This window comes from Pelophylax lessonae, assembly GCF_965119305.1.
Source record: "Pelophylax lessonae genome assembly, chromosome: 3".
NCBI classification, from domain to species: domain Eukaryota; kingdom Metazoa; phylum Chordata; class Amphibia; order Anura; family Ranidae; genus Pelophylax; species Pelophylax lessonae.
The window spans coordinates 546,919,449-546,944,716 of NC_138770.1; the positions used below are offsets into that span (position 1 = coordinate 546,919,449).

The window sequence follows — 25,268 nt, forward strand, 5'->3', positions numbered from 1 at the left end:
TCTACATGTTTTTTATTTTGAATAAATTTAAAGAGGTATAAGCACTATTCAACTCCCCCTTTCTTTCATGTTACAACTACCGATTTCCATGACGGGTTTTATCCAGAGAGTGACGCTTTACTGAGGGGCTGACGCATACTCCGTGGCTCCAGGAAAGGTGGCCCTTGAGGGGCATATTGAGCTTTTAGACCTATGCTTAGCCGCTGGGTCACAGGAGCGGAGGTGAGGACCCAGTCATATAGGGTGGAGAGGTGAAGGCACTTGTCACTGCAAAGGATATCATTGGATCACTCACAGCGGACTTGATAGAGTGCACCTCTGGAAAGTGCAATATATATTTATACAACGGGAAAACACCATCAGCACTTTAATTAAGCGATAGTTGTTTATATCTGCTTAGTCACAGTCGCCGTTTATTCACTTGGTTTTATACAGCTATATTTAATTGTGCTTACTTCTGCACACTCAGCACTTAATATTATTGTTTATAGAGTGGCTATTGTTTACATTATATTTATTTGTATTTTCATTCACTTATTTTGGTGTGCATGATTTATGGTCATATCCGTTACTATTGATGCGTACACAATTCGCACCTTATTCTCATCATTGTGTATATTGTTTATAATCCTTATCTCTTTCATTGATCCACACTTGCTATATTAACCACTTGCCGACCGCCGCACGACTATCTACGTCGGCGGTCAGCCCCTCACAGGCAAACTAACGTAGGGCTACGTTGCTTGCTTGTGAGGGTCTAGGGAGCGAGCGCGCGCCCCCGGAGGCGCGCTCCCGCTCCCGCGTGGTCACGGACCCCCCCGCGCGTGTGACCAGCGGACCCGATGTCCGCCGGCCACTCGGCGATCGGCGGGGGAGAGGGAGAATGTCAGGCAGCTTGTGTAAACAAACTGCCTGTCATTCTCCTCGCTGCAAAGACACTGATAAAACGGATCTGGTATGTAGATCCGTTGATCAGTGTCCTTACAGCTAGAGCCACAGCCAATCACAGTAGAAACCACGCCCCTAGGGACACACACAGCCCCTCCCTTCCAAATAAAGTTAACCCCTTCACTACCAGTGTATTTTTACAGTAACAGTGCATATGTATAGCACTGATTACTGTAGAAATGTCACTGGTAACCCCAAAAGTGTCAAAAATGTCAGTCAAGGGTCCGATCTGTCCGCCGCAATGTCGCAGTACCGCAAAAAAAATTGCAGATCGCCGCCATTACGCGTTAAAAAAAAAAACAACAAAAATGACAAAAATCTTTCCCTTTGTTAGTAAACGCGATAACTTTTGCGCAAACCAATCAAAATACGCTTTTTGCGATTTTTTTTACCAAACATAGGTAGCATAAAACAAATTGGCCGAAAATTTTTAAAAATTTTGATTTTTACATTTTTTTTGGGGGGAATTTCATATAAAAAAATGTGAAAAATATTGCTATTTTTGCAAAATTGACGCTCTTTTTTTGTTTATAGCGCGTGATCAAAAAATCGCACAGGTGATTAAATACCACCAAAAGAAAGCTCTGTTTGTGGGAAAAAAAGGACGTCAAATTCGTTTAGGTACAGCGTCGCACGACCGCGCAATTGTGCGTTAAATTCACGCAGTGCCGAATCGCAAAATACCCCCTGGTCGGAATGGGGGTAAAATCTTCCGGGGCTTAAGTGGTTAAGCACTATTGCACCTTGCATTAATTGCACACATATTTTGGATTTAGATTGTTCATCATTTATTTTTCCCAATTGTTTTGCGTGGCACTTTTTTGTTTTTATTTTTTTAACATGCATCGTAAAATATTCCAGTTTCAAATCCACGTATTTTCCTATTAGGCATGGGACTCTGCAGGGGTGCCCACTTCTCCTACTCACTATTCTTATTGAGACTCTTTGTTAAAAGCTAGCCTACAGTTTCCTACCTGTGTATTATTATCTCCTTGCTGCAGTGCTTTTCCTACCCTGATTCCTTTCACATGTGTGGTTTGGCTGTGCTCACCTATGGGCGTCGCCTGCTATTCTTTGGGCTTTTATTACCTTCCCTTCCATCCAGTGTTAATTTTGTCAACAAAAACATTTCCGTCAATATTATTTTCGTCAGCGCCATTTTTACAGTGACAAAAACTAATGAAAAGTACAGCAGGTTTTAGTCCACTGATGAAAACTATGATGAAAATCAATTCTGTTTTCATTATTGAACAAAAATGAAATGAAAATGTGAAGCAGGGACATTTACCTTCATGAAGTAACTTCCGGTTTCCATGAAGCTCCGCCTGCTTTCACTCCCAGCAAAAAGTGACTGTGTGCAGCCAGCATTACAGGCCTCTGAGTCTCACACCGTGATAAGTATGACTCCCAGAGCAGCACTGTGCATTACAGCCAGGTCTCCAGAGTCTCAATGAGAGTCCCACACCCGAGTCCCGACTCACAATGACTGCCTATGTCCAGAGCAGAGAGCAGATAGACCACTCACTGTGAGTGTATAGTGTACATTACAATTACAGCAGGCCCTTAGGTGAGGCCCCCCTCAGACCATAGTCTGTCCAGAGCACTGTGTGTGCATTACAGACCTCCTCTGACCACTGGCAGTGGCATTCAGTGCACTGTGCATTACAGGCCATCCCTCAGATCTGAAACAACCATCCGGCACTGTGCAGCATTACAGACCTCCTCTGACCAGTGACCAATCAGCATGATGGCATCCAGAGCACTGTGAATTACAAGCCATCCCTCAGACCTGAGACCACTGTCCAGAACACTCTGCAGCACTACAGGCCTCCTCAGACCACCATCCAGAATCCTCTACAGCATTATAGGCCTCCTCAGACCACCATCCAGAGCACTGTGCAGCATTACAGGCCTCCTCAGACCGTCCAGAGTGGCTAAATCTGTATCTGTGAGTTTGTTTAAACCTTAATACCATAAATAATAACATGATATTAGATTTTTTTTACTCCAGGAGTATACAATAAGTTTGTAAATTCTATAGAAATGCTTAAATAATGCATTCAAATTTAACTAAACACATTGGATTTTATTTGGCTTAAAATATTTTATTCTACTAAAATGTACTGGTGATTTTAGTCGACTAAAATACGATGACTAAAATGGGACTAAAACTAAAATAGCATTTTATTTAAAGACTATGACTAACACTTCGACTGGTCTCCTGGATTTCCTGTTGTCTCCTGCTGTTTGTACTCTGCACACACAAGTGGTCTCTGCACCCTGGTTCCAGCTTGCAGCAAGTCCCCACCATTAGGGGCCCTGGTGAAGAAGCCGGCTGGGGCTTTGACACTGTGCCCTGGTGAACTCCGAGCTGGCGATATACAAGGGCTCACTACCACAGATGCTTGACACTTTTGCTCTTCTGATTAGAAATAATCCCTATGGCAGGAGTACCTCACAAACCTAACATTCTTGTCGATGATGTTTTCCTACATACTACTAATCCTATTACCCTCCTTTCAAATTTATTGGCCTTACTATGAAAATGTGTGGTGGTTTCAGGCCTCAAAAGGTAATACAGCCAAGTTTAAGGCTCTTAATATTTCATTGCCTCAAAATATGGTTGACCATCTTTCTTTTCCATGGGCCCCGACCACTCTTTCTTATTTGGGAATTTCACTCAATCTCAAAGAACACCCTTATTCAGCTATTTAACCATCTTTATTACATCACCTATGGTCACTTTTAGTAGCCTGGAAGATATTTCCTCTTTTTTGATTTGGGAGTGGCTGCAATCACAGTAACTTTTCTTCCTAAGCTATGATATTATCTCTGAGTTCTCCCACTTGCGGTCTCTTCACGCATTCACAGGTCTATGCAGAGACAGGTGGGTTGGAACTACAGAGCTCAAATTATTATTAAGCACCTATCAGGCTGCAAATTCTCAATCCCATTTTAAGACATACTATGCTGATAAATACTCTGTGGATTTACAATCTCTGATTAAACCTCTCATGTCATTCCTTTATAAACCAGCTTTTAGTTGTGCTTTGCATTTCTCGTCCTGCTTTTAGATGTGGTCTAAGATGGGGTGACTCAAGTCTCACAATTTATCAAAGGTAATACATTCTCTAATTCTCAGAATCATATCAATATCTTAAAATTGAACATTATATCAAGTTCCCGGATGGTTCATTGCTTTTGTCTCCGATGTCTCCATTTGAACGAAGGTATAGTAAGGACCCACACATTTATATATATCAAAAAAGTACAGTGCTACTTATGCATAATTTACCAATTACCATACACATGTGCAAAATAAGCAAAACTCTAGTTTTAGTAAGGACCCGCATTCCCCAGGAATGATATCACTTATTTATACCATGCTACTCACCCCACTCACGTCCCAACACTTGATTTACAGACATCAGTGGGTGAAAGACCTTGGAATAGACCCGGAAACAGCTGATTGGTCCCATATATAGGACACAGTGTAAATTCTTGCTCTTTTAATGTGCTTGCAAGAGAAACAAACTATAAGGTCTTGAATTATAGGTATTTCGGGCCAGTTAGAGTTGAGCGATCTGTTCCTAGTTATCACCACACCTGTTCCTGAGGTTGTGGACAAGTGAGAACCTTTTTATACACTGCTCAAAAAAATTAAAGGAACACCTTGAAAACACATCAGATCTCAATAGGGAAAAATCTCATGCTGGATATCAATACTAATTTGGACTGGGTAATGTGGGTGTTAGGAGCGAAAGGATGCCATATTGTTTGATGGAAATGAAAATGATCAACCTACAGAGGGCTGATTTCAAAGGCACCCTAAAAATCAAAGTGAAAAAATGATGCAGCAGGCTAGTCTATTTTGCTGAAATTTCATTGCAGCAACTCAAAATGGTACTCAATAATTTGTTTAGCCCCCACGTGATTGTATGCATGCCTGACAATATTGGGACATGCTCCTAATGAGATGACGGATGTAGTCCTGGGGTGTTTCCTCCCAGATCTGGACCAGGGCATTACTGAGCTCCTGAACAGATTGTGGTGCAACCTGGCAGTGTTGGATGGACTGAAACATTATGTCCCAGAGGTGTCCTATTAGATTTAGGTCAGGCGAGTGTGGGGGCCATTCAATAGTATCAATTCCTTCATCCTCCAGAAACTGTTTGTATACTCTCACCACATGAGGCCAGGCATTGTCATGCACCAGGAGGAACCCAGGGCCCACTGTAACAGTGTAGGGTCTGACAATAGGTCCAAGGATTTCATTCTAATACCTAATGGCAGTCAGGGTACCATCGTCTAGCTTGTAGAGGTCTGTGCATCCCTCCATTGATATGCCTCCCTAGACCATCACTGACCCACCACCAAACCGGTTATGCTGAACGATGTTACAGGCAGCATAATGTTCTCCACGGCTTCTCCAGACCCTTTCATGTCTGTCACATGTGCTCAGGGTAAACCTGCTCTCATCTGTAAAAAGCACAGGGCGCCAGTGGCAGGCCGGCCAGTTCTGGAGTTTAATGGCAAATGCAAATAGAGCTCCATGGTCCTGGGCAGTGAGCACAGGGACCACTAGAAGATGTCAGGCCCTCTGGCCACTCTTATGAAGTCTGTTTCTGATTGTTTGGTCAGAGACATTCACACCAGCGGCCTGCTGGAGGTAATTTTGTACGGCTATTGCAGTGCTCATCCGGTTTCTCCTTGCACAATGGAGCAGATACTGATCCTGCTTATGGGTTAAGGACCTTCTATGACCCTTTACAGCTCTCCTAGAGTAACTGCCTGTTCCCTAGAAACTCCTTTATGCTCTGGAGACTGTGTTGGGAGACACAGCAAACCTTCCGGCAATGACACGCACTGATGTGTCATCCTGAAGGAGTTGGACTGCCTGTGCAACCTTTATAGGGTCCAGGTATCGCCTCATGCTACCAATAGTAACACTGACCCTAGCCAAGTGCAAAACTAGTCAAAAGTGCAAAACAGTCAGAAAAGATGAATAGGGAAATAAATTGAATTGGCTTCCACCTGTGACTTGATGCATTGACTTGACTTGATTCATTGACTCTGATTAAAATGTGTTCCTTTAATTTTTTTTGAGTAGTGTATATGGTGGGCTTGCCCTCTAGTTCAGCAATTTTGGTCAGCAGTTTTTTTCATTTTGACTACACTGATAAAGAGAGGAAATACCTCTTAAAGCAAGCCTGTTTGGCTTGTAGGTTGGGCTAGATGGCTGAGCTCCTGAATTTTTTTTTCTTCCTCCCCCCTCTTCTTTCCTCTAATGCCAACTACCCCCTTTCTCTCCCCTCTATTCCATATGCACGTCCTGATGAAGCATGCTGGGTCACGTTAAACGCGTTGACGTCACATGCGGCTTCGCCCCCGGCTCCGCTCCCGCCTCCCGCCCGGACCAACACTCCACCGCCAACGCTGCTACCATTGCCGTTGCCGTTGCAATACACGACCCTGGCACAGCTTCCTCCTTCACACTGGGGCATCATCCTTACTTTAGATACTCTGCATCATGGGTGACACCTGGATCAAGTTTATGTGAGTTATGTTGAGACACTCTGAAATGGCTTATTAGCAATGGCCGAGACTGTGCTCTAATGCTACAAATTGCTTTATATTCTTCACACGCTTCACATGCAATTGCTGTTTGACCTCCTCCTCATCACCTCTATATCTGGCAAAGGACTTTAAGCCTCCACTCCAACATGAGCCAATGAGGAATACAGTCTCCAAAGTTAGCTATCTATCTGGACTATGTTTTATACCCTCCTGCTTCTAAGTGGAACCCTGATCCCTTCATCCAAAATGCCAGATTTATGGGATGAGTAGAGTATTTGAGGTCATGTCACTGCTGTGCCTGCATGCTTCTTGCTAAAGCCTGAAGATTTATGTGTTGTCTCTTTCAAGTCTTACTCAAATCCCCAGATGCCATCTGATGATATCACTATCATGTTTTACCCCAAGTGTTGAGAGACATTATAGATGGATTGCGGAGCCCAGGTGTCTCCAAATATCTGGATATCAAGATTTCAGGCTTCAGATTTCTTTAGATTTTTGAACTGTCCTGTTTGCATTATTTGTCATTTTGGAACTATTCCTCTTTCATAAGAGGCATCATACCATTTTCACTCTTTTTGATAGTTTCTCATGAGAGCAATTGTTTGTTTGCAAGCAGGTTTTCGGGGTGCGTGGTGGGGTGGGTTTGGGGTTGGGGGGCGGGGCCAGTGAGGCATTACCAACGTGTTTTGAAGAGTCGGGACACATTTATTACTGTTTTGCAGCTCGTGGGCCCATGAACATGTCTTTTTCAATTTGGTTTGTTCCATTTTTCTTTTATTGCATCTTATGCATAGTGATGTCGCGAACATAAAATTCGCTGTTCGCGAACGGCGAACGCGAACATCGGCGAATGTTCGCGAACCGGCGAACATTGCGAACCGCCATAGACTTTAATAGGCAGGCGAATTTTAAAACCCACAGGGACTCTTTCTGGCCACAATAGTAATGGAAAAGTTGTTTCAAGGGGACAAACACCTGGACTGTGGCATGCCGGAGAGGGATCACACAAAAAAAGTTCTTAAAAATTTTAATTTTTTGATAGAGAGCCAATTATTAGAAAATTAAAAAAAATAAAAATAAATTTCTTTGGATTTAGCATCTGGGGGGGTCTAAAAAGTGTACCTGTGAAGTTTCAGCTCTGTAGCATGTCCGGAACCAGAAAAAATTACGAATTAGGGTTAGGGTTAGGGTTAGGGTTAGGGCTAGGGTTAGGGTTAGGGCTAGGGTTAGGGTTAGGGTTAGGGTTAGGTTTAGGGTTAGGGTTATTTTTATGGCTAGGCTTAGAGGGTTAGGGTTAAGGTTAGAGGGTTAGGGTTAGGTTTAGTGTTAGGGGCTAGGGTTAGGGTTACGGTGAGATACTTAGGGTTAGAGTTAGTAGCCCTACCCCTACCCCTCTAACTCTAACCCTAAGCACTAAAAATAACCCTAACCTTAGCCCTGACCCTAACCCTAGCCCTAACCCTAACCCTAACCCTAACCCTAGCCCTGATTCTATTTTTTGTTCTGGTTCTGGACATGCTACAGAGCTGAAACTTCACAGGTACACTTTTTAGACCCCCCAGACAATAAATCCAAATACATTTTTTTTTTTAAGTTTTTTTTTTTTTTTTTTTTTAAGTTTTCCAATAATTGGCTCTCTATCAAAAATGACAATTTTTAAGAACTTTTTTTGTGCGATTTAGTGTCTAGGGGGTCTAAAAAGTGTACTTGTGAAGTTTCAGCTCTGTAGCATGTCCAGAACCAGAAAAAAAGATAATTTTTCAGTAGAGCAGGGATGGTGGGAACCCCTTTTACACCTATATGATCTTTTTTTCCTGGTTCTGGACATGCTGCAGAGCTGAAACTTCACAGGTACACCTTTTAGACCCCCCAAACAATAAATCCAAAGAAATTTTTTTTGTTAAGTTTTTTTTTTTTTTTTTAAGTTTTCCAATAATTGGCTCTCTATCAAAAATGACAATTTTTAAGAACTTTTTTTGTGTGATTTAGTGTCTAGGGGGTCTAAAAAGTGTACCTGTGAAGTTTCAGCTCTGTAGCATGTCCAGAACCAGAAAAAAAAGATAATTTTTCAGTAGAGCAGGGATGGTGGGAACCCCTTTTACACCTATATGGTCTTTTTTTTCTGGTTCTGGACATGCTACATATATAGATATATATTAAAAAAATACTCAAATACCAGCCCTCAAAGGGGCTTTTGGGGACAATATATATATATATATATATATATATATATATATATATCACAGAACAAAAAAATTACACAAATACCAGCCCTCAAAAGGGCTTTTGGGGACAATATATATATATATATATATATATATATATATATATCACAGAACAAAAAAAATTACACAAATACCAGCCCTCAAAAGGGCTTTTGGGGACAATAGATATATATATATATATCCAAAAAAAACCTCAAATACCAGCCCTAGGAAGGGCTTTTTGGGGTGCTGTCCTTACAGCAGGAGTGTACCAAGAACACTGGCTAACAAGACCGGGAACTGTCCCCAGCTATAACAGCAGCAGCAGCACCAGCACTTTCCCTGCTCTCAGTAACACAGAAATGATCTAAGATGGATGCTGCCCTTGCTTATTTATAGGAGGTGGGAGGGTGTGGGAGGGAGGTATGCTGATTGGCCTGGAATGTGTCTGCTGACTGTGATGTTCAGGGTCAAAGTTTGCCTCAATGATGATGTATAGGAGGCGGACCGAACATCGCATATGTTCGCACGCAGCGGCGAACGCGAACGTTTGAAGTTCGCCGGGAACCGTTCGCCGGCGAACCGTTCGGTACATCTCTACTTATGCATTACTTTTATTGTCCTCCAATAAAGTACTATTTTTCAATTTTTCAATACCTGTGTTTGAGCCAATTATTTGCAACTTTTTCTGTGTTTGTTTTTCATATTCTGCTTCAGTTGCTTGGCTCACCGGTTATACACTGTAAGGCATTTCTCTATGGTGTCTTTTCCCTGCCCATTTCCACTGTGTGGGCAGTGGAAATATATCCCTGGGGTTCATCACCCATTTCCCCCTCCCCTTGATTTATTCTATTCCATATTTCCCTATGTCTGGATATTATCTATACTGAGACTTTGTTTTCCAAGCCACTGAATATCTGCACTCACTGAAGAGCAACGTGATGCTAGATAATACTATCATTGATACAATTTAGTCACTTTACTATTCTTGTTTTTTGCACAAATATTTCTGTGATATATTCTTTACTATCCTAAGACTTATTTGCAATCTATGATGTGTCTATGAAAATTAAAAAAAAATGTAATGAACCACAAAAAAGTTGTGTTTGTGTATTTCTGTTTTGATGTAACACGCCATAGTTACATAAGCTTTAAGTAAAAGATCTAAATATTAAAATGTAGTATCAGTCAAATGAGGCAAACTGTACTGCTTGCACAACATATAATGCATTGATTCAATTGTAAATTAACTTGTAGCTACACATGTAAATACTGCAAGATATTCTTTAGCAAATTCATTTGGAGTAACTTCTATGTTATCTATATTTCCTCTCCAACCGATGTATTAGCCACAATCGTAGACATGTGCTTTACATCTGGACTTGCTCCAGCTCCCATCTGCAGTAGCTGGAAACAAACTCTATTACAACTGTGACCCAATACCATCAAAACAGATGTTTGACATTTGTGTTTTTTTTTTCTCAATATAATTTACTTTGGGGTTTCATTTAGAAAGTATGTATTCAAAGAAATCTGTTATAAGAAAAAGTAGTATAAGCCATAGTACGATCATTATTTCACACTTGAGAATTGTTTTTACAATATTCCACCCTAGATTCTGGAATGCGCTTACTGCTGTGGTTTGTGTTTTTATTCTTTATATAATTTACTTTGGGGTTAACCTAAGATTAGGTGTTTAAAGAACCTTGTAATAGAAACATGTGGGAGAAGATATACTGCACACACTATTTGCATTTATGAATTGGTGGTACAATAAAGCAGAAAAGAAGTAGCTTGTCTGGACAGCAGGTAGTGCCTCTCTTTTGCTGGGTACTGTAACCGTGGTCCTACCACTCACAATATACTGTAAAGAAGAAGTTGGCAATCTGGCAAAGCACAGTGAATGCAGTACTTTTTTTTTTCACTGCAAATGCAACATAGTAATATACAGTGCTGCAACATGATACATTATGATTTTGCTTTCGTGTTTAGTTGTGAAATAAAGTGTTGCATTAAAGTATAACTAAACCCAAAACGCTTTTTTGGTTTTTTTTGGTTTGGATTGGGGGAGATAGATTTGAACACCTGGTAGCTTTTTATTGCTGGCTGTGCCCCCGTTTCACCCTCTCTATTTGTCCTTGGTAAACATTATCATTGAAAGTAAAAGAAAAACCTAAACTTTGGGTTGTCCCCAGAAAAGTTATATAAGGGAAAACTTCCAATGGGGACACTAGTTCTAGTTACCTGGAGGTCCCAAGAGATTCCCTTAATTTGCTGGGATTTTGCCTCATCTCCTGTTTTGGCAATGGACAGGAAGTGAAGGTTGATCTTTCGAATGGGACAAGATGTCAAAAATAACCCTTCCTTACTCTATCCAAATATTTTGCCTATAGTTCTACTTTAAGGGTCCATGCACACTGACTTAAAAACGCTGCACATTAGGATGTTTAGAGGCATATTTTAAACTTAGCATTTAGAGTCATTTATAAACGCTTGTTTCTGCCCACGTTTCTGCTACACCCAGGTGTAATCATGGCCTTAGTGTTACAAAGCTAAGCATAAATAATTGGATGCAGTTACTGACCGAATTTCAATCCATGTATGGACAAGAAAGTTGTGCAGAAGTCAATCTGCCGATTGATCCCGTTGCATTTTCCCCTCTCAAACAACACTGCAGGCTATAGCCTGCAATACTGATCAGTGCATCCTAATGGCAGGGAAGTGAAATTTCAACACAATCCCTGAGCTCTGGGGCAAACTACCTTTGCAAAGTGAACAGCCTACTTGTCTTTAGTAAATTAACTCCTGTATATCTAAAGCCAAAACCTTTTTTGTTTCATTTTGTGTAAAGTAGGGAGTGATTAAAACTACAGTCAGCTGTCTTAGCTATTTCTTCTGTTTGGGAAGAGTTTTCTTCCTTTCCTGTCTGGAGGCACAACTATTCTCTCTATTAATCTGGCTACAACTGTAATATTCTGGATTTCACATTACTTTCACTGTCATGTTGACAATTGCCGCTAGAATAAAGGAGGGCTTGACTAGCACCAGCCATGACAAGAATAGGGTTTCAATACTTCAACCAAAGGTAGAAAAATTATTTGTACTTCATGCAATTGGTCGAAGATTTGAAGTTTTGGCAGTTTCAGTTGTAGATCAAACGTATGTGTTTGGTGGTGTCTTTTGAAATAATGTCACAATTAGGAATATTTCCAGAGGCTACCATACTTAAAGTGTTTGTAAACCCACTTTGATGACTTTTACCTATAGGTAAGCCTATAATAAGGCTTACCTATAGGTACTGTAAATATATCCTAAACTTGCACCGTTTAGGAGGTATTTACATTGCATGCAGCCGATGATGTCATCGGCGCATGGGCTCTGAAGAAACGGACGTCCATGCCATTTCTTCAGAGCTCTGTGTCGTGACTGGTGGCTCCCGCGCGTATGCACAGGAGGGACATCACGTGGCTCTGGCCAGTAATACAGCTGACCCGGAAAAAAAAAACGGGCGAAAATGGATGCAGCCGGCAGCGGGGACAACGCAGGCTTTGTTGCAGGTAAATGTCACATAATGTGCTAGTATGCGTACATTATGAATTTACTTTGCAGAGGGAAAAAAAAACAAAGAGTTTACTTCCTCTTTAAGTTGTGCATAAAGGAGCTGAAATAGGAATGCATCTCTTAAATGCATGAAGTACGTGGAGCATCATTTTTAAATATGTAGGAAATGTACATCTAGGCTAGGTTCACATTTATGAGGTTGTTGCAGTTTTCCAGCACGTTTTGTGTTTTTGAACTTGCGCTTTTGATGCGTTTTTGTTTGCTGTTTTCATGCGTTTTGTGGGGTTTTTTCTCCTTAACAAACTGTGAATAGTGGGTTGTTAAGAAGCGGATGGCCGCCGCGCCCTTAACAACTGATGAGTCATCAGATATCAGCTGGGTTCCCTGCTGACAGCTGAATGTAAAAAAAGAACTCTCGGCAAATAAAAAAATAAGAAAAAAAATCGTCCCAGCATGCCCTTGGCTGTCGATGTCACAAGGGGCGGGGTCACCCGGAGACATCTCTGGCTGGTGCTTCCCTTACTTATTTAAGAACTGTCAGATGGTGGAGCTGTCAGATGGTGAGAGCCTTCGGCGAGAATGGATCTTTTTTTTTTTATTTTGGGTCGGCAGTGGCAGCGTGCATTGTGATGGATGATGGATTTACTTCAGGGACATTGTGTTTTATTTTTGTTTTGTTTTTTAATAAAAAACTGTCAAAAACTGCCTACTGTAATTTTTTACACTATACCTTTTTTTTCGTGAATGAGTAGGGATATTATATACCCCATACTCATTCACATGGGGAGCTGGGATCTGGGCCCCCCTTGTTAAAGGGGGCTTCCAGATTCCGATAAGCCCCCTGCCCGTAGATCCCACAGCCATCGGCCAGGGTTGCAGGGAAGAGGCCCTTGTCCCCATAAACATGGGGACAATATGCTTTTGGGGGTCCCCTGCCCCAAAGCACCTCCCCCATGTTGAGGGCAAGTGGCCTGGTTTGGTTCGGGGGGCTCCCCTCCCCCTTTTCCAGGCCTGCCGGGATGCATGCCCAGATAAGGGTCTGGTATAGATTTTGGGGGGACCCCACACATTAAAAAAAAAAATGGGCATGGAGTTTCCTTTAAAATTGGGGGGAGGGACCCCATTCTGTTTCTTTTTCTTATTTTTTTCTTTGCTGGCAATTTTTTTTTTTTCTTACATTTAGATGTCAGTGGCAGCTGTCTGCTCCTTAACAACCGGCTAATCCTAGCTTATTAAGGAGGAAAAAAAAACACAAAATACATGTAAAAATCCATCCGACACTTTTACTTAACTACAAAACACCCCCTTCGTATTGCCCTGAAAACATGGTGGGAGGTGTTCTGTAGACCAGACGGTCAACTGGGAAGGGCTGGTAACACTGTTAGGAACTCAATGGATTTCTGGCAGGTATTGCTTTGTAGTTTCAACTCGAGGAACTCATGGAGAAATACTGCATGCATGTACTGCTTTTTTTTTTTTTTGTACTGACATAAACTTTAAAATGTAATATTTTCTAGTTCAAACTTGTGAATGCAATCAACTTAAAATGCATTGTGCTTCTGAAATTGATGTGCCAGCAAATAATACCTAATACACAACTTCATTACATATTTTTGAGATATTCTTTTTATTTCTCTATATTCCCACCATGTAGACTTTAGTCTAAATCTACTGTATTTGTAACTGCCATCAGGTTTTACAAGCCACGTCTTGAAATAATCTTCAGTATTTTGGCAGTTACTCAAAACAATCCACCTGTCCTAAAGTGCATTTTACAGATTTGACTTATTTCCATAGTGATAGTAAATAACATTATTAAATTCAGGTTTTGGAGGATGTAAGTACTGCGCATCCAAAAAGACAATCATTTATTCACAGATGGAAAAAATGACTGATATGGGCAACGATCCATTTAGCCTTGTTTTACCACATTAAAATGCATAAGTAAAAAAAAAAAAAAAACACATAGAAAAGTGTCCTTTAGGTGAACAATGTTGTAATGTTTGTTATGCAAGATAGGGTTATTTTTTTCTTTCAATACATTTTTATTGGGATTTTATCAGAGGGAACATAAAACAGAATGTAGAGCAGAGTACAACAGAAGGTACATCCAATCCATATGGAGTCAGAGTTACAGTATTTAGTCGGCAACCTTAAGAGGTAACCCATGAAACCTATTGTTTCCACCTATAGTCAAATTTTTTCCAGCTTGAATGTAGAGACAAAGCTTTTTTATATTGGTAGGTAATTTTAATGGAAGCTACTACTTCAGACAGATTAGGAGCTATATATTTTTTACAAAGTCTGGTGATGACGGATTTAGATGCCAGGAGGAAATGTGCAACAATTGAGCGGTAAGTCGATGGACTCCCCGATTGCTCTTTCCACGGGACTTTACAAATGGCGTCTTGGATGGCTACGGTCTTGCTGCCCTAAAGGACTTGGGTAGTCCAACAGTACTGCAAATATAAAACACAAAAAACACAAAAAATCAATCATATCGAACTCAAGAACTTGAGTATCAGAAGTAGTCCATACGATTGTCCATAGTCCTATTTGGAAGCCGTCATCCAAATAGGACTATGGACAATCGTATGGACTACTTCTGATACTCAAGTTCTTGAGTTCGATATGATTGATTTTCACCTATGTTTGTGAGTAGCCATTTTTATGTTTTAACAATAAAGCCATTATTGAGGATAATGCGCTAGGTCGGTGCGCCCTTTTTTGTGTTTTACATTCAAGTCTGGGCTCTGGCTGGGCCACTCAAGGACATTCACAGAGTTGTCCTGTAGCCATTCCTTTGTTATCTTGGTTGTGTACCTAGGGTCGTTGTCCTGTTGGAAGATGAACCTTTGCCCCAGTCTGAAGTTCAGTGCGCTCTGGAGCAGGTTTTCATAAAGGATGTCTCTGTACATTGCTGCATTCATCCTTCCCTCGAACCTTACTAGTCTTCCGGTTCCTGCTGCTGAAAAACATCCCCACAGCATGATGCTGCTACAACCATGCTTCACTTTAGGCAAGGAATTGGCCAGGTGATAAGCATTGCCTGGTTTCCCCCAGACATGACACTTGCCATTCAGGCCAAAGAGATCAATCTTTGTTTCATCAGACCAGAGAATTTTGTTTCTCATGGCCTAAGAGTCCTCCAGGTGCCTTTTGGCAAACGTCAGGCGGGCTGTCATGTGCCTTTTACTGAGTAGTGGCTTCCGTCTAGCCACTCTACCATACAGGCCTGAGTGCTGCAGAGATGGTTGTTTTTCTGGAAGGTTCTCCTTTTTCCACATAAAAATACTGGAGCTCTGTCAGAGTGTCCATTGGGTTTTTGGTCCCCTCCCTGACTAAGTCCCTTCTCTGCTAATTGCTCAGTTTGGCCAGGTGGCCCGCTCTAGGAAGAGTCCTGGTGGTTCCAAACCTCTTCCATTTACGGATGATGGAGGCCGCTGTGCTCATTGAGAACTTAAATACTGCAGAAATGTTTCTGTACCTTTCCCCGGAACTGTGCCTCTATGCAATCCTGTCTCAGAGGTCTACAAACAATTCTTTGGACTTCATGACTTGGTTTGTGCTCTGACATGCACTGTTAACTGTGGGACCTTATATAGACAGGCCTTTCCAAATAATGTCCAATCAGCTGAATTTAGTACAGGTGGACTCTAATCAAGTTGTAGAAACATTTCAAGGATGATCAAGGGAAACAGGATGCACCTGAGCTCAATTTTGAGTGTTATGGCAAAGGCTGTGAATACTTACATATGTGCATGAGATTTTTTCCTTTTTTATTTTTAATAAATTTGCAAAGATTTCAAACAAACTTCTTTCACGTTGTCATTATGGGGTATTGTTTGTAGGATTTTGAGGAAAATAATTAATTTAATCAATTTTGGAATAATGCTGCAAAATAACATAATTTGAAAAAAGTGAAGCGCTGTGAATGCTTTCCAGGTGCACTGAAATTTTCCCAAAACAATAAAATATATAAAACATGATATGTTTGCTCACCCCCCACAGATATTGGACCACTAATGTATAAAAATGTAACTGTGTTTCCCATTGCTAATGGAGTTTATTATCTATATGACAGTGGATTACGTGTTTGATTTTGATTAGTGTATAAGAATACTTTAGGGGTTCAGTATTTATTTGAAGAACTAGAAAACCTAAAGAGTAACTCCACTTTTGTTGAGAAAAAACATTTCCCTCTGGGTGGTCTATGTACATTACAAGGATTTTACCAAACTTTATTGCAGATTCTTACCTTTTGTTATTCCGAGAAATCCCTAAGGGTTTGTCTGTATCCATGTGGAAAACTGGGGCTAATGGGAGTGGTTTCATAATTATCAACCAGCTGCTGCACCTGCGGGGCTCTAATGAGGAAAATTGCAGGGTCTGCATCCCTTTAGACGTGATTTTTGATTGGGAGTATCTTACCAAAAATGATATTTTTGTTGCAGGGAATGCCTGATATCTAAATTGTATCTTAGTGCAGACTTCTGGGAAAATCAGTAAGCTAATCTCACAAGCAGGAAATGACATATCTGGGGTACACATTCTGTGTTTAGAACACCTCCAGGTAGCCATATTGCATTGCATTGCATTTTACTGAAAATAACAGAGCTGCAGATTGAAAAGGAAAGGTCATTTTTGATAACATTAAATTACAAAATGACTTGTGTCGCAATTGTATATGCTATATATATATATATATTTTAATTTTCTATTATTTTCCCCACAAAAGTGGAGTTAACCTTTATCTTTATGTTTAAATGAGTAACTTAAGGTTGTAAACTTGAGGTTGTAAACCTTAAACATGAAAAATGAAGAAAGCACATCCCTCTATATTCGTAATAACCTGAATCCAAAGCATCAAGTCTGTTTTTTCTCTGACCTCTCTTTTCTCTGCTATCCGCATGGCTCGCTCCGAATAAATCAAGTGGACACCTCAGCCTCCTGGGAGAAGGCCCGCCTCCCTCCAGCACACTGCAGATGACTCATAGACTCAGCTCTATATTTCTCTAAGCCTATAAGAAGAGGCTTGCTGTTCTGTTGTGTTTCTGTTAAATCCCGCAGGGACTTGGCTAATGCGCATGCGCGAACGCGCGCACGCAACATGACAGATGCTGGCGCCAAATAGGCTATTTAAACCCAGCCTCTGCTTTGGGTTTAAACCCAGTGCTGCTTTGTCTTCAGCCTTGTTGACCTGAACCTGCTAACCTGTATCCTGCTTACCAGTACCAGACCCGGCTTGTCCTGACTATCCTCTGTTCTCCGCCTGCACAGACCCCGGCTTGTCCCTTGACCTCCGCTCCAGTCTGCTCCTTTTTGCTCCTGTATTACCGTTTGGCTTCTGACCAGGCTTGTCTCACTACGCTCCTGCCTTCTCCGAATCTGATCATCTTGCCAGTGAGGGTTCTGCCAGCCTACCCTGCTATCCTGACTCCTGCCACCAGCACTAGCTGCCTGCATACCTGCTTATCCATTGGACCTACCTGGCTATCCCTGTCTGTGGACATAAGCCTGCTTCCAGCTTACATCAGGCACTCGTGCCTCTCTACACTCCGCCGCCTCCTGTCTGCACTATCAGGGGCCCCGAGTCAGAGGCGTAAGAGAGGCCTTCCTCACCATTTCAGGCTCACCTTCAGGTACGTGATAAAGCCTGTGAAAAGTGGGTGCTTCCCTTTCCTCCAATCAGCTTTCAGATTTCCCTGAGCTATGTACTCTATCTCTGCAGTGTGTGTTATGTCAGATGCCCACCTTCTGCTTTCTGCTGCTGAGAGATGCTGTGTAGAGGAGAGAGGACTGCAGATAAACAGGCACAACTTAGGTAGGAGGATTTGTTCTATCTCTGTGTATCACTTGAAGCTAGTCTCTTCACTTAGTTTACTGGATGTAAGGGTTTACAACCATTTTACATAAGACCCACAATCCTTCCCATCACTACAACAGCAGTATAATCAACCTCTTTTATGCACTTTTAATATGTGGTGGCATTTAAGTCCCACACCTGCCTTTATTTTGATGCATAATACAGAAGGCACCAAGTGATTTATGTCCTACTGCTACTCCACGCTGCTCCTTGAATACTTGAAAAACGACCCTTGCAGGGCTGCAGACCAATGGAAGGTTTATGTTGGGCCTATGGAGAGGGGGGAAGTGGGAGATGGCCTTAGAACCATTTGTCCAGATCTCACTCAATGTGTTCCAGTGCCTGACTCAGCTTTATATTGAGCTGAGGGATATAGGTATTCCAAATAGGAAAGCTGGCTAGTAGCATGTGCAAAAGGCACTATAAGTAAAGTGAAAAAAGAAGCTTCACAACTTAACCAAGGGGCTTCCTTACTTAAAATAAGTGTTCCAGCATTTAAACAGTAGCCATTGGGTAACTTGGTCACCTTCATCCAAGTGATTGGCCAAGAAAATAAGGTCAGAAAAGTTGGTACAAACCCTGTCCAAATAAACATAATCCATTCAGCGGTCCTATCAGGCAGCGTTTCTCATTCTTTTTTCAGTCACAACATCCTTTTTAAATGCAAAAAACTTAAAGCAGTATTAAGCCCAAAACCAAAAATATAATATATTGCAGCTTACCAATCATTAGATGTAGTGGCTGCATTAGTTTACTTTTTTAGGCTTTGTTCCCACTGTTTTCACTTGGTGATCTGATCAGTAATATACCTCCTGTATTAAAGTGCCCTCACTCTGGATGAAGGAGCACAGGGGCACATTGGGACAGCAGAATTGTCAATCTAAGGGAGGGAAGTGTTAAATGCACTAATAGATTTAGATACACAAACACATTGAAGCCAAAATCCAGATTAAACTGCAGTTAGACAAGCAGTTACAGCAAACAGTTTTGTTGCTTTTGGGATAAAGTTTTTACAGAAATAAATAAAAGCTGATCATTGTAAACACCCCTGTCAGTAGTAAATAGTTTGTCTCAGCACTCTAACTGCCACATTTTGCCGGAGAGATTCTTCTTTTGAAAAACAATAGCCATACTGGAAAGATCAGCAGGTGAAAATAAAGTAATGAAAGCCTAAAAAGAAAACAAATGCAGCCATCACATCGAAGAATCACTAAGCTGCAATATAATAAATGTTTGCTTCTGGGTTTAATAAAGCTTTAAATGTTAATTATCAACCTTAGCGGATAACAATGCAAATAACTGCCTTGATGAAATTACCTCTACATCTGAAGCCCCTTCATATTAGAGGTCCTCCATCAAATAAGTAGGAATGATCGAACGGTTCGGGTCGATCATCGGTTCGACCCGAACATTGACTGTTCGAAATTCGGCCGAATTCCGAACTTTTTGCTGAAAAAGTTCGGAATTCGGCAACCAGAATCGACCAAAATGCAATGGGACAGGAACTGGGCTTTAAAAGCCCATGATTGGACCAGAACCACCAGTAAAAGCCAATTGAGGGGGCAGGAGAATGCTAGGAGTGTGATTGGAGTGACTAGGGGGTCCAGAGGCCAATCATTAGGGAATACGCCCCCCAGTATATAAGATAGCCCCACCAAATCTCTAGCATTTTAATACAGGGATGTGGAAGAGAGTGGAAGCAGTTCTGTTACTTCTGCTCTCAAAGTGTCATTTAGCAATTATTAGTGTGAGGAAAGGGATATCTAGTGTAGTTAGGGTACTATTTTCCACTATAGTTAGATTTAATAATCTAGTTTCTGTAGGGAAAGTGTTAAGTGTTAGGGGACTGTAGTGTAGTGTAGGGTTAACGGACTCTGACTGCTATGGCAGGGTGACAAAACCCTTCCATGTCAGGGTGACCGCTATAGAGAAAAGTTTGTTTCTCTTAGAACACTTATAGAACAGGATGGTGGCTTCGCCCCTGTCACCCGGCTTTTTGTTGCAGGCGTTTATAGGGCTTTTTTGAGGACATGTTTGGAGGCAGGCATAACATCTGAACTTCTGTGTAGGGGTATATATACACACACACATGTATGTATATATACACATACACATATATAGGTGTGAAAATAGCAGAAACCTATGCTTGCGCTAATGAAATAGTTAACAGGCAGAGGTCTCCGCTCCTATAACACCTATATGTGTGTATGTGTATAAATACATATAAGTGTGTGTGTGTATATATACCCCTTTACAGAATTTCAGATGTTTTGCCTGCCTCCAAAGACCCCCAAAAAATGCCCCAAAAAAACGCCTGCTGCAAAAACACACCTGGGCGTTTTTGTAGCAGGCGTTTTTTTGGGCATTTTTTAGGCGTCTTTGGAGGCAGGCATAACATCAGAACTTCTGTGTAGGGGTATATATATATATATATATATATACACACACATGTATGTATGTATATATACACATACACATATATAGGTGTGAAAGTAGCAGAAACCTATGCTTGCGCTAATGAAATAATTAACAGGCATATGGCTTCTCTCCTATGACACCTATATATGTGTATGTGTATAAATACATATAAGTGTGTTTGTATATATACCCCTATACAGAATTTCAGATGTTTTGCCTGCTTCCAAAGACCCCCAAAAAATGCCCCAAAAAAACGCCTGCTGCAAAAACACACCTGGGCGTTTTTGTAGCAGGCATTTTTTTTATGTATTTTTACACATACACATATATAGGTGTGATAGGAGCGGAGACCTATGCCTGTTAATTATTTCATTAGCGCAAGCATAGGTTTCTGCTACTTTCACACCTATATATGTGTATGTGTATATATACATACATACATGTGTGTGTGTATATATACCCCTACACAGAAGTTCAGATGTTATGCCTGCCTCCAAAGACGCCCAAAAAATGCTCAAAAAAATGCCTGCTACAAAAACGCCCAGGTGTGTTTCTGCAGCAGGCGTTTTTTTTTGGGCATTTTTTGGGGGTCTTTGGAGGCAGGCAAAACATCTGAAATTCTGTATAGGGGTATATACACACACACTTATATGTATTTATACATATACACATATATAGGTGTCATAGGAGAGAAGCCATATGCCTGTTAATTATTTCATTAGCGCAAGCAATGGTTTCTGCTACTTTCACACCTATATATGTGTATGTGTATATATACATACATATGTGTGTGTATATATACCCCTACACAGAAGTTCAGATGTCATGCCTGACTCCAAACATGTCCTCAAAAAAGCCCTATAAACGCCTGCAACAAAAAGCCGGGTGTAAAAGTAGAGAAGCCACCATCATGTTCTATATTAATTCTAATACTAACAAACTTTTTTTTCTGGTTCTGGACATGCTACAGAGCTGAAACCTCACAGGTACACTTTTTAGACCCCACAGACACTAAATCCAAAGAAATCTCTTTTTTTTTTTTTTTCAATAATTGGCTCTCTATCAAAAATGACAATTCTTAAGAACTTTTTTTGTGTGTGATTAATAGTCCCTGGGGCATGACCCAGAACCCTAGGCACTTTTTAGGGGCATTTATTGGGTTTTAGGGCTTCAAAATTGTGTTTTTTGATTACTGAAGTTTGGGTCCCATTGATTTCAATGGGGTTCTGAAATCCGGGCCGAACTTTCGGGAAGTTCGGGTGTTCTGGTCGAACCGAACGTTTGAAAAGTTCGATCATCCCTACAAATAAGAGCCTCTTCATGCCAGAATCCCCTCTTCATGTCAGTGTTGCCCCAATAAATCAGTCTCTCCATAACAACTGAGTCCCCATTTCCCAAGGCCCTGCCAATCACATAGCCCTCAACCACATAGACCCCAATCACAGAACCCCCCCCACACCACCACATAGTCCCCTCTTCACATTAAAGCTCTTCCTTTTGGCTCCAGCTAAATACCATGGGACAGAAGGTGGATGTTGGTCTGATAGAGGCTGATTTCCATCTTCTTCTGAATGCTGGGGTGGCCCTACATCCCCCTGCCCTGGATTAGAGTAAGGCATTGCTATGGTGTGTGTGAGGCAGTTCCTATAAACATAGAAACCAATGATGCCATACATTATGGCCCTAGAGTGCCATGTTTTGGAGTTGGCTACTCATGACACTAAATCTGGGCAAACTGGGTTCCATGCCTGTGGTAACCTGGAGGAACCTATGTGGCACACTGGTTTAGAAACTCTTGTTTAAGCTACATGCCTGAAGGTTTGGATTATTGTTTTTTTTTGTTTTTTTTTTAACACCTATGTACCCATAATCATTAAAAGGAGATTGAACATTGTTTTGTCCCAGAAACATCAACTAAATTGAACCCTGTATTTCAATTGTACACACCATCCTAAGCCCAATTGACGGTAGCACAGCCTGGCTCCCAAAATGAACTGGCTTTCAAATAAATGTATTTGCATTCTTGTTTGATGCTCTTAAGTCCCCATTGCTATATGGAAGTCTTTAGATGCCCAACTGGAGTCAGAACCCTTCAATCAAACACTTTACTTCATGAGCCCTACTTAAAAACAATCACAAATCTTCAAATCCAAAGTTTTGCATTTAAAGCATGTACCCATTGATTTAGTCAGTTTGCATTCAACCAACTGTTATTAAAATGGAAATAATTGAAAAAAAAAAAACAATAATAAAAATGATGTTACCTGTGACGAAGTCTCCCTTTTTAGGTTTGGCCCAGTCTAGAATGACGAAGGAATGGCAACCCTCAACAGCCACAACAGTAATATTGTATGAGATGTTCTTGGGAGGAAAGACGCTGTTTTCCATCTCTTTAGGGATAAGATCTGCAAGATTTTCCACTTGGAAGTGGTCAAGGGCATCCGTCAAGGAGCAAGGAGTATTTGGATCCTTACTTATGTAGGACACATAAGGTGCTATTAAAGCAAAAAAAGACACACGATAACATATTTCTGGACTACAATACAAAATCAAAAACCACACATAGACATAATTTCCTTACCTGTAAATCTCTTCTTTCCAGCTGCATCAAATTCAGAAATCAGGTTGTTGTCAAAAGACTTTATTTCTGAATCCTCATAAGAAATTGGAGGCTCAATTGTTGTCGTTGTTTGAAGTGGGCGCTGAGTAGTCTCAATCAACTCATAATCTGAAAAGTTTCATTGAATAATAAGTTTAGAAGTTAAATTGTTATTTTAATTTAAGGCATGGTTCACACTGTGCGGGTTGGTTGCGGTGGCGGGAACCGCATCGGTTCCCACACCCATAGCCAAATTGCTTGGGAACCACATGGAAATTGCATAATCAAAAAGACCATGTGGTTTCCCTGTGGCCGCGTTTTTAAAAAGGCACATGCACCTTTTTTTTGTGGAAAACCCAGGCACAGCAGCCCATTCAAATGAATGAGCTTCTGTGCCCGAGCAAACATGGCCCACACACACACATAGATGTGAACCAGGCCTAAAGCATATCCAGAAACAATTTTTTTTTTTTTCATTTTGGATAGAGCTGTGAAAAGTTGAAACCAATGTCATTTTTATTGACTATTTGTGTCTATATAGGGAGATTTCCATTCACTGCCAGTTCCGTAGACTCCACAGGAAAATATCTTTCCAATATGAAGAAAACTCCTTCTTAGTATCTTGTCACATGATTAAATGACTCCAGTGAATGATTTCCTTTCTATTCCTGTTCTGGTGGCAACTCAAAATTTTGGATTTACCCTCACTTTAAACCCATGTGACATACAATCAGGACAAATACAGAGAGTGAATCTCACTAATGGGGGCACAGACAGCAAAAAAAAAAAAAAACTGACAGTGATTCTAACTCCTCACCACTCTATTCAAATCTAAAAACAAGTTCTGTCTATAGTTATATTTATTGTATGAATGCGGTAATACAATGTTGAAATATTTATTTTTGCATGCTTCCTTTCTTACAATGAGCCTTTAAAGAGAGAGATGTTTTTACAGCAAATTTCATCTGATTTGGATTAAGGTATGCAAAACAAGACCTTTAAAATTTGGTGAGTGTGCCATTTGACAGAGGTGGAGGATTCACACAAGGGTACTTTTATTTGAAGTGTATCACTTATAATGGATGAGAGAAGGTTTGTGGGGGTATTTCATCTTAAAGGAGCATGTCACAGTTTAAAAAGTAACTCTGCTTTTGTTGAGAAAAAAAAAATCCCCTATGGTTGTTTAATGTACTGTAAAGTGCATAGATTTTTAACAAACTTTGTTGCACATTCCTACCTGTTCTGGTCTATAGGAATAGGTATTTGTAAGGTCATGTCTTGTAAAGGACTGATTCTGAATGTGAGTGACTAATTCATTACAAGCAGCTGATACACTTTCAGGGTTCTGCTAAGAAACGTTGCAGTATCAGCAACCCTTTAGAAGTAATTAACCCCCAGGGTTAACAAAATGGACATTTTTTGTTGCAGAGAATGCCTAAAAAAAAAACTGTATACAGAACACCTCCAGGTTGCTATATTGCATTGAAATTTATAAAAACTACACACATTTACAGCAGCTGCAGATTGAAAAGGAAACAAAAAAACAAACAAAAAAGCAAAACAAAAAAAAAAAAAAATATATATTATACTTTCTACAGCAAATATATATGCTATATTATTTATTTATTTATTTTTTCATTTGCTATGGTGTTTTTATTGTATTATATTAATCTATTTCTATGTATTCTGAAGAAGCTAATTGAGAAATGTGTCAATACAGCCACTCTCCGGGTATTGTCATTGCCACTACATACTTTACAGATATATACCGTACAAACCTAAAATATTATTTATAATACATCTTTCAAGAGATCTTCCAAGAGGTTTTTACTTTCTAAGAGGTAATTCTCTGATACACAAAAAGTAACAATTAAATCAATGTATGACGTACCAGGTAAACAAGCTTTAAGGGGTAACTGTAATGATTGTATGTTGGTTCTGGCACCTTAAAATTCTAACGTTTTAGGTAGAGTGATTTTGGAGTGAAGTTACTCTTAAACACCACTGGGATGTTCTTGACAACTATTCTTTTTTCAATTTGTTGTGTGTGCTTATATAATCTTGATATATAAAAAATTGTTATAAGAATAGAACT

The 25,268-nt window shown here is 40.5% G+C and overlaps 1 protein-coding gene across 1 annotated transcript in view; it reads right to left on the minus strand.

Annotated features, from left to right (window-relative positions):
* FNDC1 (fibronectin type III domain containing 1) overlaps positions 1–25,268 on the minus strand; it is a 304,707-nt gene that overhangs the window by 60,233 nt on the left and 219,206 nt on the right. Inside the window, exons 13-14 of the mRNA XM_082249137.1 lie at positions 23,156–23,302; positions 22,839–23,069 (exon numbers count right to left, since the gene is read on the minus strand). Of these exons, the coding sequence (XP_082105263.1) occupies positions 22,839–23,069; positions 23,156–23,302 (378 nt within the window). The remainder of the gene's footprint in view (positions 1–22,838; positions 23,070–23,155; positions 23,303–25,268) is intronic.